Genomic DNA, 14,924 nt, shown 5'->3' on the forward strand with positions numbered 1-14,924 from the left:
TGTAGCTATGGTCATCTGTAGGCCTTAATAAGCCAAGCAATTTTTATTTATTTTTTTGCACAAATTAAAATGACAAATAAAAGAAACAATGTACAATGCAGAAAGAAGCAGAAACCAACATGGGCCTTTTTGAAGCCTAAGTAATGTTAAAATTTCACAATATTATAAAGAACACAGAAAATAATGATTACATATTATTGATGAAAAAGTAAAAACAAACTATATGAAATAAGAGCAACAACAATATCAAAAATAAAAACAGAAAATGTGTGTCTGTGTGTGTGTGTGTGTGTGTGTGTGTGTGTGTGTGTGTGTGTGTGTGTGTGTGTGTGTGTGTGTGTGTGTGTGTGTGTGTGTGTGTGTGTGTGTGCCTGCATGCATGTGTTTGTCACTCTAAATAAAACAAATATATACATATAGACATGAAACATGCATAAAAGATTAAAAAAAACAGCAGTTAAAGTATCAGTTTTTAAAAGGAACAGTTTTTTTTCCCCATGTGAAAAAAGCCATTCCATAATTGTAATAATCAGTAATGTAGCTAATGATCCCTTATTGCACACAAAGCTAATAATTTAACCATTCACCCTTGTTTTCTCTTCTGATTATGTGTGACTGATCTATCCTTCATTCAGTCTTTCTCCATATAAATGCTTACGGACCATCCAGAATATTTGTGTAAAGTAATGAAAAAGCCTGCATTCTGCATGGTTCTAGTGACTGTGGCAAGAATCAGCTCTAGCTCATGTTTAGGAGGACATCTGGTGGACAGCGGAAGGCAGCATGGGGTCAAAGTCACATGCTATCATGGACAAACCTTTCTCTTTGGCATTAAAACACAGAAAAGTTTGTTTGCTGGTTTGCTTTTTCATCATCTAGCCCCGGGAGCTTCAACAGGGGGTCCTTAGAGTCAATGTAGGGGGGCCTCCAAATCATTGTTAATTTTTGAAGTTTAAAAAGAATTTAAAAGTCTTAACATGAATCTAACATATTATTAGCAAATATAATAAATCCCTACTGCTTACTGGCCTGTAGGTAAGGTAGTCACTAAGGCCATCCACAGATTAGATATAGATTTGCATAGTAGATAGATTAATCCTAAGGATTCACTGTGCCACATGTATGTTTAACATTAAAACATGATTTATAAAGTCATGCCAACAAAATTAGGCTATTTTAATAGCTTAGTGTTCTATGCAAAAAAAGGTATGTATAGATGTTTTAGGCCGCCCTACATGTTATTGTAGGTCCAGTTTAATAAGCAATTAATTATATACAATTTATGTAGTATGGGGTCCCTGCTCGGTCTCATTTTCAGTTAAGGGGTCCTTGGGTTAAAAAATGTTTTAGAGCCCTGATGTTGAAGACCCCTGAGTTTAGGTTCACCTCGTTTAATTTGATTTGTAGTAATTTCATTTATTCCAGATGCATTCTCTACATGTTGCGTTTTGCCCCACAACATCACAATTGTTTTGAACTTTGCTGTTATGTGGTATGCACCTTAACCACCAGGCTATCAGCACAACCCAATGCATATTCTTCAATTAAAATGTGTTTGTTGTTTAAATGACCGAAAAAAGGCAGACATACAGCAACCCAGAGTCAGGTAGTACTGTTTTGTCATATTTCCTGTATAGTATGGCTCTGCTGGACTCGACTCAAATTTTTGGTACTTTACTCTTTTTGTTTTCCACTGTGGATAGTATCCCCTCAGTGTAGGCGCCATTTTTTTAAATCTGGGTTGAGTGAAGAAATAATTACGATCGCTAGTGACAGTACCTTGGCTATTTAAAAATTGCAGGTTTATGCAGCATGTAATGCTAGTGACAATTCTCTCTGAACAATCAGTGGTCTGCAGTGTTTTAATTCCAACTTTTTAGTATCAGCTCAGCTCGCTTAGAACAATGACTAAGGTGGTACCAAAAAAGGTACCAGGTACTATTCACAAATTTTGCTGATGGAAAACCAAAAAAGAGCAAGTTAAGTAGAGTCAAGTCAAGCTACAGTATACCATGCAGTGAAAAAGTGCTGTGTTACTCATGTTGTTTGTTTCTTTGTTTACTGGGTAAAAAATAATGCCACATGTAGTATGCAGTGTGCACCTATTGGATATTTGTGGTGGTTAACTCTGCAGTTGACTTTAATAGAACTTTAGTCATCCTGGGGAAAATGTATTGAGCCAAAGATGCTCAGTATACATTGTAAAATACATACATACTGTAGTCTACAGACGCACAGAGAACATGGGCGCAGAAATAAACAGTGGCTTGAGTTGCATTAGAAATCTTCAGATACCAACACCAGTATCGAAAAAGCCTCCAAAACGCTGGTATCGGTAATGGCAAGTACTTGAGTTTATGCACCGATCCGATATCACGCGAAGCCCTGAAGAAAATCTACTTTAAAGTAGTTTATTTATGTTCTTTTTCCATTATGACTGACAAACTGGACAATAAAAAAGTTCTATGGCGTTCATTGTTTGTGTTTGTTCATGTTTCACAAAAAGTTTAACCTGAGCTGGTACTCGGCATCGGCCAATACTCAAGTTGAAGTATCGGAATCGGTTTTGGGAAGGAAAAAATGGTATTGGACCATCTTTAGTATACACATATACACATACTCCCAGACAAAAAAGAAAGAAAGTATACCAAAATTATACCAAGACCAAAACTAAATTAAGTCAAAATAAATTCTTAAAGTATATATATCAGTCTCCCAGTCTTATCTTCTGGCCCTCTCTGCAGCTATGGAGTGTAAATAAATTAGCTCTATGTCTGGCCCTCTGCATGTCTCTCTCTAAGTCTCTATAGAGAAATCTATAATTCTTTTACAGGATAAAATGAATATTTATAAGCAGTGCTTTCAGCTAAGATCAGCCAATCAGCTGACAGCATGGAAGACATAAATCAGCTGACAGCTTGCCTCCTATTTTCAGTGGTGGCAGTAAATTGCACTGAATTATTTATTTTTACATTTTTACATTTAGCTGACGTTTTCATCTGGAGGAAGTAAAATGGTGCAGTGGTGGAGTAAGCTGCTGTTACTAGTTGGACAACAACAACATTAGACAACAGTAGAGGGTGCAGGGGTCATAGGTCACAAGAAGGGAGTGTATGGAAGTCTATGGCTGCCAATAATGAAATAAAATCATTTTAAATATTTAAAGGTTTACATGTCACTATTATAATATGTGTGATGTGGCATGCTCCTAAGAATGTGCGAAAGACAGATTAAAAGGATTAGAAAGAAAAACATGTATGATAAGATTTAAAATAAACAATTATGTACTGTACGCATGTTTTAAACATGATGTTTGAAAACCTCGGACAGACCCAGGCTCTTCGTGGTCAGCCATCTGCCATTACTGGTTGAGACACAAAGACACTGATACACTATATACAGAAATATGATTCATTATTATTATAGCAGTTGGTATGATGAACAGTGGCAATTATAGTACCAATAATGACAATAGAACTATGACTACAACTAATAGTAGTAGCAGTGCAGGGCGTAGCAGGGCGTCAAGCAGGACCACAGCAGCAGCTGCAACCACGATTTAGGTGCCACCCCAATCCCTTTCACCTCTTACGTATAGTTGGGTGTAAAACATAAATTCCATGACCATTCTCTGGCTAAGATGTTTGCATGATTGATTTGAACCTTTTATGAAAAATTAAGCCACCAGATCCCTCCCCGGGATTCATTTTGTTCTGTGATAGTTTGCATTTTGTCCTTTGTTTTATAGATATTTATAGAGTCACAATTAACATCACAAGAAATGGAGTTGGAGAAAGTGGTTTTGTTTTAAACTAAAGAAAAACCCACAGCTTACTTTTACTGTTTCTAAAAATTTAGATGCTGTGTAAGGTTTGGGCCATGAGTTCTGTGAGGGGAGAGGGGGGGTCCTCCAAGATTTTGTGGCCAGGGGCCTCTGCATTCTAAATCCGTGCCTGACTCCACTACATTTATTTGACAACGTTTGTTAAATATAAATGAATGTCCCTTACATTCAAGCCCTTGCCAAACTAGTTTACATAATGCTAGCTGCCAGAGAAAGCAGCTACCGGAGTTGTGGTGCTAGGTTACTGGTGACTTTCCTGCGCTGGAATGTTGACGATACAACTTATTCATACTCAGAACAAGTAGTTTATTATCTCCACAACAATGTTGTTTTTTCCTTTCATAATGCCTTTGCACCATTCACTCAACTTTTTACCTTACTATCAGTGTGGCTCTTGGCAATAGAGATGGACAAATTAACTCAAACTTTATTTTTCACTTGCAACACTTTCTGTCAACTGATACGTCTAATTTATTCAACCTTTACACATAAATTGGCACTTCCTCTTTATTTAGCGCTTAAAATGATACTTAAAACGTCTTCCAACACTTCATTTTCAACTGCTATTTCAACAACTTTGAGAAGTTGCATTTTGACTGCCATGTCAACTGTTTCTAGTGTTTCAACTCCAAAATTTAAGCCCTGAGCACGTGAATTTTCTTCAAGAAAATGTAGCCTTTTCTAGTCTTAAAATGTATCTATTTTTCATATTACAGAAAGAAATAGATCTAGAATAATTCAAATCTCTAATAAAATGGGAAGGTTGTCATTATTTTATCTACCTGAAATTAGCTTCTCAAATGCAAGTTCTAATAAAATAATTGTGTGTCAAGTAGGCTAAAGCTAATTGTGGATGTATTGGTTGGTAATTTATACATTCTTAGAAAAAAAATAATGTTACATAACTGTGTAGCAAGGTACAATGCCAAACATTTTCTAACTTCATGGACCCTCTGTGATCCAGTTTTAAATTATGGCATATTATGGGGTAATAAGTTGTTTGTATATTACATCTTCCAAAAAAACAGTATTTGCCTATGGAATTCTGAGAGTTCATACCATGGATGTATTATAAGACCGTTCATACCATGGATGTATTAAGATACCCTTAATACATCATTTATAAAAAAGAAAGAAAAGGCGGGACTTCCTATAGACCAACCAATAGGTACATAGGACACTGGATGTGCTTTGAAAGGTCGCTCGTCATTCCCGGCTACACTGTCCAATAAAATTAATGAAAGTTCCTTTAGTCCCGCCTTTTAAACCTTTCGGCCAGTCAAAAACATTGTGATTCAATAAAGCTCTATCCGATAGGCTAGAGTGGCGATGAATGAAGGAGGGTTCTCTCTGACCAATGGGCGTTTAGGACGTAGACGCTGAGCTTATAAATGACAAGGTGACAGGCTGCCCCATCCTACATTCATTGACTGCCGCTGTGTGCGAGAACAGATAATCCCGGACCCTCCGAAAGCCGTAACAGACCGGTAATATTTGCTTTTCATATCTCCTACATTTACTTGTACTTACTTTTGCGCGTGCTATAAATGCATCTGCGTCTCACTTTTAAACCTCACGTGTGAGTCGTCAGGAAACGCTTGTAAGATAGCTGTCATTGCTAACATTCAGAAGCTAAGTTAGCAAGCTAGGTCGGCCCTTCAATGACTTTAATTCCTGGAATTGACTTCTACACGAATTTGTACGTGTGTTCTTTGTATACCTATGTGACAGTCAATGGAGCAGTAGTGACACGGTGGTAAAGTGCATTCGGCCAGACCCTGTGGTTGTTGTCCGGCTGGTGCAAGCATCGGGTCATACACAACGCGGCCAAGCTGCCTTGACAGACACTTGAATGTAAAATGTCTGACACTCTGGGCCTACCGTGGTCTGAATCAGTCCGCCGCTACAAGGACATCCCTATCGGAGACCTGTGGTGTCATGTCGCCCCTTGTCATTGCACTACAGCACGGTTAAGGTTTACTGTAGCAGAGAGTGCACCGTGTCTGCTTTCCAGGCCTGATGTGACAGTATATGGCTCATTTTTGACCTTCAAGTCTGCAAATTGGTTAGCTTAGCATCTTAGCTTAGCTCCGGCGCTTCTACTAGGACAGTAAACCAAGCCCAGGTCTAAACAGGTGACCCAATCGTGCGACCTAACCTTCCTTCTGGCCTTGCGAGACTTAAAATCGTATAGGGTTTTACAGAATTCTGGGATTTCCCGAACCCCACATCTTGCAAGCAAACACCCCTTCCAAGCAGAAATGTCTTCAAGGTTTTAGCTTATGACGTCTGAAAGTGGGAGTGTTAGAGCCATTCATTCTGCAGCATGTGTGAATATTTAGCGGTTTATGTAGAGTTGATCCTTGCTGTAGTCGAAGCAATTGGATTAGCCTTATGTCTGAGCTGGCCAGGAGGAGCAGACAGGATTGCTCCTCTCTATTAACTTGCTGCTATACTTGACCTTTGCATACTGTATATTCTCTTCTGGGATTTGGGGCATTATCCTTGAACTTATTTATTTCGCATGGAAGACTTGTGTGCACTGAAACTAACCTACCTATTAGGCTGAACTTTTTTTTTTTTTTTTTAAATTCCCTGAAAAGTCACCTGAGTTATAAACCAGACTTCCCCTTGGGAAGTGCGATCAGTGTATTGCTCTCATCTTGACATTAAGATGAAGCTCAAGAATTGTAGATGATTAATTTCCACACCACAGAAAGAGATGGATGTACAAATAGTCTGTCCCATCAACACCTGTCTGACAGCTGTTGGTGGTTTAGTAGCTGCTCGGGTCTATAACTAAAAGGTTGTCTCCTTGATCAGCTAGAAGTGACTGCATGAGAACACTGACTACAGATGTAAACTGTTTATTCTCTCTTCAGCTCCCAGCCATGTATGCCTGCGCCAAGTTTGTCACTTCTCCTGCTGTGGTACGTCAGATGTAATACTTTTGGGATTTTCTGTTGTTGTTGTTGTTATAATTATTATTATTATTATTATTATTATTATTATTATTATTATTATTGGGACAATGTAAAAGTACTAAAATGAGCATCAGCAGTTGAGTGTTTTATTTTTATTTATTTATTTTTTAAACTGTAATGCAGCTTAGATGTTTTGTAAATGTACCTTAATGAAGAAAGCATAAACCAAACTGTGGAACCCAAAATGTTAAGTTTAAGTGACATGATACCAAAGGATAGATCAAGAGTGTTACGGCTGCATCCTTATTTATCTTCAAGGACACAGTTGTTATTAAGCACAGCCATGGTTTTTGACAGTTGGAACAGTTTGTGGCATTTCAATGTCAGCTGACCCTGCAGCATGTAGGGCATCTCCACCATGGAGGTGTTGTGGAGGACAAAGTTCCATTTTTACATTGGATACTCTGCTTGTGTTCTGTCTTCCTCTGCTAAACAGAGTGCAAGTTGGGTAGTCATAATGTAGTTCTATGGGTGAGCTCAAAGGGAAATTGATGCAGAAATGCTATATTTTTCCATCAATCACTGCTTTGCAAAATTGCTGACAATGGGCCAATTATAACCACAGATTATGGGATCGATGATAGAAACAGTGTTATAAAATAGAGAATCTATTTTTAAGCGCACTATATACCTTAAATTTTCAAAAAATACACAATTTAATGTAATTCTATTACATCATTTAACTTCAGTATGTAGTAAACGTGAAATGTTGATTGTTAGTTTTGGACTTTTGTTTTTGGTCTTTGCAATAGAAAATGTATTAAGGGTGACACATTGTGGAATTGTGCTAATATATAGTTGTTTATTTTTTTTTTTTTTTTTTTTTCCTGTAGCTGCGTGGGGGGTCCAGAGTCCTCGCCCGGCCAGTCTCAGTTTCCCTCTTCAACAGACCTGAAGCCACAGTGGAGCAGCAGGTCAGTCCTTTGAACTTCAATGATCCTGCACCTAATTGTGCTAAAATGTTTTTTACCTTCTTGTCAACACACCTGACAAATACTGGGATGTGCATAGGGATGACCAATATAATCACTATTGCAGTGTCTTACATAGAGGTTGACCGATATGGGTTTTTCTCTGGCCGATGCCGATCTTTAGAAATCAGGGTAAGCCTTATTTTGGCCGATATGTGCTTTAACCTATTTGAAAGAAAATGTAACCATAATAATTACTACACAACATTTCTCAACAGAAACATTTATTGAACACTTCACCAATCTGCACTTGTATACTTAAATACAGTCTGGCAAGGTCAGTGACTCGAGTCTGTTCGGTGTGTTCCGTGCCGTCGTCTGTCCGAGGAGCCACCGGCCTTCATTTTGGTCGCTTTGATGTGTATAATCGACGGGGCGGGCACTGCCGGCAGTCGGACTCAAATGACCCATCTGATAGAGTGCTAACCTGGAAATGGTGAGCGGAATGAGCGCGACTACAGTCTCTCAAAATCTGACAAATCTTTTAAACGGACTTTTGTCGACCTTTTGTCGAAATGAAGACCGACTCAGCAACTCCACGGCCTATTTCTCGCTTAAAATGTTTTCAGAAACTCGTTTCGGTGAAATATTTTAGTACAATATGAGATCGTATTCTGAACAAGCCGCCATGACAGTCTGTCTTTGAATTTCCGGAGAAAACAGACCCACGTGACACGTTTGTCCAATCAGCTGCCTGTCTTCATTTTTTTTTTTTGACCAACTCGGGGAGACTGATCAGTCCAACTGCCTTTTCTGCCGACAGTCGGCTGTCTGATTGGTATGTAAGCAGCTTAAATTTCTTGAAGTTGGCAGTAACATGTCATAGACTTATAATAATTTAATCCTTACAGTTTTCTCCAAGGAATTTAGTTCCTCCAAAGGTACTGGATGAGGTCTGTTCACTCTGTTGGTGATTTACTCTAGGGGCCGGGTGCATCAATCACGTGTTACACAACAACACTAGGCTGCCCGCAGATGTGCCTGCCTATTAATCGCCATGATATACTCGGCTATCGGCCTATTATGTAAAAAAAAAATGCAAAAGGTTGACCTCTAGTCTTTTTAAAATTTTTAAAAATTTACTAATGGTTTCCAGCATCACAATTTATCTGCCATTTTTACCATTTGTATTTCTTGTTTAGTGGAATGGAATCACAATTTAGTCACATCTAGTTTCACTCATTAGATTCAAATTCCACTTGATTTACATGCATGATACATTACAGGGAATTATTATATATATATATATATATATATATATATATATATATATATATATATATATATATATATATATATATATATATATATATATATATATATATATATATATATATATATATATATATATATATATATATATATATATATATATTCTCTCTCCTTTACCTCCTCTCTCAGGCCCTGTTGCCAGTCAGCCAGTCCGCAGTCCTGACCCGCTCCTTCCAGACCAGCGCTGTGTCCCGGGACATCGACACTGCCGCCAAGTTTATTGGTGCTGGTGCTGCCACAGTGGGTGTGGCCGGCTCAGGGGCTGGAATCGGAACAGTGTTCGGCAGCCTTATCATTGGCTATGCCAGGTAAGGTTTTTAACTGATCAGCCAATTTTTTTCCACTCAGCCCTAAAGTGTTGCTCAGTGTTTACAGGTTACTTGACAGGCAATCCATGACATGGTTTTCTTTTCTTTTAAAAGCCTTTCCAAACCTTTTGCCTGAGATGCTGGGCTTGTTTACATGGGACATCCTGCTTCCCGCACCACTTCTGCAATCACTAACCTATTGCATGGTCCCTTCAAGCCATTCAGATAAGAACTAGATTTTTAATCTAGCAGAAAATAAAATGCTGACTGGGCAAATGTGTCGGTCTAAATCTTAAAACAATAAGTATAGTTTTACTTTCAAACCACCAGAAAGCCAGCGGCACTATTAAGGGAAACTTAACCCTTGTGTGGTGTTGATATTTTTGTTACACAGCCATGTTCCCGGGTCTGGTGGACCCACCACATTGTTAGATCTATCTATCTATCTATCTATCTATCTATCTATCTATCTATCTATCTATCTATCTATCTATCTATCTATCTATCGAGTTGTGTCAATGGACGATATCATCGTCCAACGTGATGGCTGGCCAGTCTCACGAAGGAGAGCCACCATCGTGATGCTATGCCGCCCCCCCACCCTGTCAAACACACTAATCCTAGTCGCGGGCGCTGGACGGGAAATTGACAAGTGCGTCTGTCTTAAACTACCAAAGACGAGACCTAGGGCTCCTTAAGTGGAAGCTACTTTTTCCCCCTTTACGTGCAACCTATTTGTGAAAAAGACCATCGCTTTGAGCAGACTGGATTGGCTGTAGTGATACATTCGCTCTCTCCCTGTCAGTTGTAGCTCGCTCTACCTTCTAGTAACGTTGGACACAGCGGTCTCGAGTGAGAGAGAATAAGCGTTAAAAGTGGAACGCTATCACACTGTCCTTTCTCCCCTCAATGGACTAAGTTTGTCGACACTACTCTGTGCGTGCATCAATAAGTAAGTCTGAGGTCCTGTAGGTACGGGACGATGTTATGCAGGATTTATGAATGTACGTTAGCAACAGTAGGCTAATTCACGAGGGTGCTATTTTATGTGTGAGCTAATATTGCGCATCTGTTCATGTGCGCTGCAAGAGTTATGTTTCTGTTTATTAAATTAAATACACTGGTTGACTCACGTGACACCATTGCCTTCATACTGTATAATTAGGGATGGGTCTCGAGACTCGGTTCTATTAAGGACCTGTTTGAGCTTATCGATGCTGCTTTCGAGACTAGTGGATGTCTCGAGACGGGTCAGGTCATTAAAATCAAAACACTGGTGCACAAACATGCATCAATTGTCTAAAGTTAATGAATTCAAGTAAATTGTCTGCCAAATGCTTTTATACTAAACGAAGAAGAATGGAATTTCCACTCATTTTTCATTTGGTATCTCTATCTGTGTGCTCTACAGTCACAAATTTCACACAAATATGTCCCTAAAATAGATAGGTGCACGAACCAGAAATTATTCATGAGCACAGTGTGTGCGCAAAATATCGATAATGGTATCTATAAAGACTTGGATTGCTAAGCAGTGTGGAAAATGGTATCAATGAAAATTAACGATCCCCATCCCTACGTATAATGTCTTCATATAATACTCGCTAGATATTATCAATCCAGGCTAAAGTCAGTGATCTTAATATTTCATGCATGTTGCTTTCTCTAAAATAAGGGGGCTTGCTAATGTTGCTCTCCTCGGTTACTCCCTCATTTTCAGGTTATGGTCAAAAACTAGCAGGAGCTTTGGTTGTTTTGATAAATTGATCAACATGGATTGTAATTGGTGGCTTAATGTGCATGTACAACCTGCATTTCACGCACTGGCAACTGTATCCAAGAACTCTTTTTTTTTCCGTTGAAATTGTGTAACACAGCGACAGACTTCTTGAAGATTGTTTGTAACGTTTCCAGCTTTCTGGCACTGAACCGTAGTTGGGAGACCCCTGGTTACCTCAATTAGCCTTAGCCTGGTTGGTAGCTGGTAACCAGCTTTTACAGTCTGGCAACTCTGCGGTGAATGGTTGGGAGGTGTCGTGATAACATTGCAACATAACGGGTGCTTTATTTTAAATACCATCCAAATATTTATTTTTAATCGAAGGAATCAGTCATTCATTTTAGTCAAACTGATTTTATTTGTGTAGAAATCAGGATCAGTTATCTTCCTCAAACTACATAATAAATGAAAAACATAATAGTCAAACAGGAAAAAAATACAAGACAACTTTCAATATTGATAGTCAGATATTTTGTCAGGGCTTCACATCTGTACAGATAATAATAAGAATCCTCACATACCACTTACTAAAAGTCTGTTGCTAAATACTTAAAACGGTCCACTTTAAATATACAACCGACTGTAGTTTATGGATGTATTCTATCTCTGACTACTAAATGTCGCCATCAGCCACACACGTTCTGTTTGCAGAATAAATCTTCAAATCAGACAAATGAATCAAAATCTCACCAAAGCACCTCATTTTTTATTAATTTTTTTTTAGCTTGGCTCATTTGCTCTAGGGTTGGGTATAGTTTGAATTTTTTACGATACTGGTGGTAAAACGATACTTTTTTTTTTAAAATGACTTTTGTATTACTGTTTTCGGTACCCAACCCTAGTGATTTCACTTAGGCTTTAAATGTTTGCATACAAACCAGTGCCACAGTGGCAACATTTTGAACACGAGGGTTGTGTAAAAACTGAAGATTTGTTTCCACCCTGCAAAATTGTTGCAAATGCCTGTCCTTTGTTTTGGTTGTAGTAAAATGAACATTCAATTAGCTGTGTATTTGACTGTGCACCTCTGTACCCTTCTCCACAGGAACCCCTCCCTGAAGCAGCAGCTCTTCTCCTACGCCATCCTAGGTTTTGCTCTGTCTGAGGCTATGGGTCTCTTCTGTCTGATGGTGGCGTTCCTCATCCTCTTCGCCATGTAAACCTGGAAACGCCCACAGCTCCGCTCCCTTCACTTACCCCTTCTTTCCTGTCTCCCTCCTTTACATCCAGAGGGGGGTTTCCAGAACAGGAACTCTGAATGAGCCGAAAGTCCATTCTAATCGGAAAAATATAAGTGGAAATAATATTTACATCTGAGGTTTACAAACCTCCAATCCTACATTTTTATGTTCCTGCGCTTATTTTTGTTTTTCAAAAGTTTATGTAAGACCTCACTTCGGTTAAAATCTGTCCAAAATAAATGGTTGGGATAACTAAAACAAAGTCTGCAGTGTTTTTAATTGTTTTTACTGCTAATAGCATGTTACATATGTACTGTGAAAAATAAAACATAGTTTTTCAAGAGGCATTCATGTGTCATGTAAAAGAAATTATGAAACAAATTTATTTGCCTGTCAACTATGGCAGCTTACAAATGTAGTTGCTAGTTGTAGAGAACCAAAATGTTGTGCTGAACTAGTACTGTCAACTCTACTGAAATGGTTGAGGGTTTCAGTTTTTTAAATGTGGTCACACAATTTGGTTTAAATGTTTTTGGATGTTCTATCCTGTTTTACAGTTGGGTTAAGCTTTTCATTTCTTGGACAGGCAGTCTTTTGATTTTCTTTCCTTCAGTATGCTATGAGAAACCATTTGGAGTCATGAAACTTGACTGGCAGTTGATTAGGGCTTTAATTGTTACAAAGCTAATTTAAATTACAGTATTTGTGGTTATACCAGATTTTGTCTGTCAGTTTATCAGCTTCTCCACCATGGCAATGTGGTGACCCCGTGGAGAAGAACTAAGTAGGCTACTAAAGATTCCCAAGAGTGATGGTGTCTGCAGTGTATCCCCTAGTAGGGTCATCCGTGAGTCAACCCGGTGAATTGCTACGACTGAAGGTTGAGGAAGCCCTTCTGTGTTGTCTTACACGCTAGGCCCTGACCACATCGCTGTACCTCTGAATGCCCCAATCTCCAATTCTGTGCTCTCACCCCAGCGGAGTGCTTATTGGTCCTGTCCAATCCCACACATCTCCCTTGGTTAGGTGATGCTCCTCAGGTGGGTCTTCTTTGTCTGTGCCAGGGTAGCATTAAACAACCCAAAGAAAATCACCACACCAAAGGATATTCACAGCGTGACAATAAACCTTTTTCACAGCTGACCTGTCATAGTAGGAAAAGCACTTAAAGGCCCTGGTATTGTGCATGCTGACTCACTGAAATAGCTTACTGGTACACTTGATGGAATTGAGCCAACGTTAAGGTTATCTATTTCAGCTGTGCTTATACTATGACAAGTCAAAATGTCTGCTGTGAAAAAGGTCAATCGTGTTCTTGAAGATGCAAACATTAAAGGTCCCATGACATGGTGCTCTTTGGATGCTTTTATATAGACCTTAGTGGTCCCCTAATACTGTATCTTAAGTCTCTTAACCTGAAATTCAGCCTTGGTGAAGAATTACAGCCACTAGAGCCAGTCCCACAATGAGCTTTCCTTAGTATGTGCCATTTCTGTGTCTGTAGCTATTGAGGAGGAGAGAGGGGTGCGGGGGGGCCTTGACCAACTGCCACTTTGCTCGTTTGAAAGCCATGATGTCTCTCTCTCGTGGGTGGGCCAAATTATCTGGGCGGGCAAAGCAGAGAAAGGGGAGGTAATCTTGCTCCTTATGACCTCATAAGGAGAAGATTCCAGATCAGCCCATCTGAGCTTTCATTTTCTCAAAGGCAGAGCAGGATACCCAGGGCTCGGTTTACAACTATCACCATTTCTAGCCACTGGGGGACCATAGGCAGGCTGGGGGAACTCATATTAATGTTAAATAAACCTCATAAAGTGAAATTTCCATGCCATGGGACCTTTAACACCATTGCCACCAACCAACATTAAACACCAAACGAGATTGACAGGCAATGTAATACAAATGCCTGACACATGCCTCCTAAAACAGGTCCTCTACTCAGAACGAATGCTTATTAATGCTGGCAGGTGAACACTTGGAGGTCAAAACAAGTGTTGTAATGTTGCCAACCATAACTAACTCATAAAGAAAATTAACTGCATCAATAATTATGGTGCTACTTTTACCTTTTTTACCTGTCGGGTATGTTTTGTAAATTATGTGAATTCGTTGGTGTTGTAGTGGTAGGCATAGTGTGCACATCCCCACCGGTGAGCTGCAGGGCAAAAAGGTGCTGGATTCGTGGGTGTTAACATTCAAGATGCTGTCTGCCATCAGCAGGCATATACAGCAGGTCTGTGGCTTGGACTTTTTATAAGATTATTTTTTGGGGCATTTAAGGCCTTTATTTATATAGGACAGCTGAAGACATGAGAGGGGGAACGACATGCTGCAAAGGGCCAGGTGGAGTCGAACCCGCGGCCGCTGCGCCAAGGAGCAAACCTCTACATGGGCGCCCGCCCCACCACGTAGGCCCGGCGCCCTGTGGTTTGGACTTTAATTTTTTTTTTTTAAATTGATTTACCACGGTTTCTATTATAGGCCTACGTTGATTAATTAATTATACACTTTTGCTGTGCCCCTTTCAGTAGTAGCAAAGTATAGGCTAGATGATCTTTGGTAGTAGCTAGCTACACCTTTTGCA

The 14,924-nt window shown here is 39.3% G+C and overlaps 1 protein-coding gene across 1 annotated transcript; it reads left to right on the plus strand.

The window, feature by feature from the left end:
* Positions 1-5,185: 5,185 nt before the first annotated feature.
* Positions 5,186-12,602, plus strand: atp5mc1 (ATP synthase membrane subunit c locus 1). The gene is made up of 5 exons (XM_039825781.1): positions 5,186-5,331; positions 6,727-6,774; positions 7,662-7,742; positions 9,201-9,379; positions 12,205-12,602. Exons 2-5 carry the CDS (start codon positions 6,736-6,738, stop codon positions 12,317-12,319), a joined length of 414 nt encoding a protein of 137 aa, XP_039681715.1. The 5' UTR covers positions 5,186-5,331; positions 6,727-6,735; the 3' UTR covers positions 12,320-12,602.
* The last annotated feature ends 2,322 nt before the right edge of the window (positions 12,603-14,924 follow it).

This window comes from Perca fluviatilis, chromosome 15, assembly GCF_010015445.1.
Source record: "Perca fluviatilis chromosome 15, GENO_Pfluv_1.0, whole genome shotgun sequence".
Lineage (NCBI taxonomy): Eukaryota > Metazoa > Chordata > Actinopteri > Perciformes > Percidae > Perca > Perca fluviatilis.

Excerpts from the sequence above, each read along its gene's own strand:
- atp5mc1 (XM_039825781.1), top strand. The coding sequence starts at position 6,736 with ATGTATGCCTGCGCCAAGTTTGTCACTTCTCCTGCTGTG. Across the intron at positions 6,775-7,661 it reads TTGTCACTTCTCCTGCTGTG|CTGCGTGGGGGGTCCAGAGT; the intron begins GTACGTCAGATG and ends TTTTTCCTGTAG. Across the intron at positions 9,380-12,204 it reads CTTATCATTGGCTATGCCAG|GAACCCCTCCCTGAAGCAGC; the intron begins GTAAGGTTTTTA and ends CCTTCTCCACAG.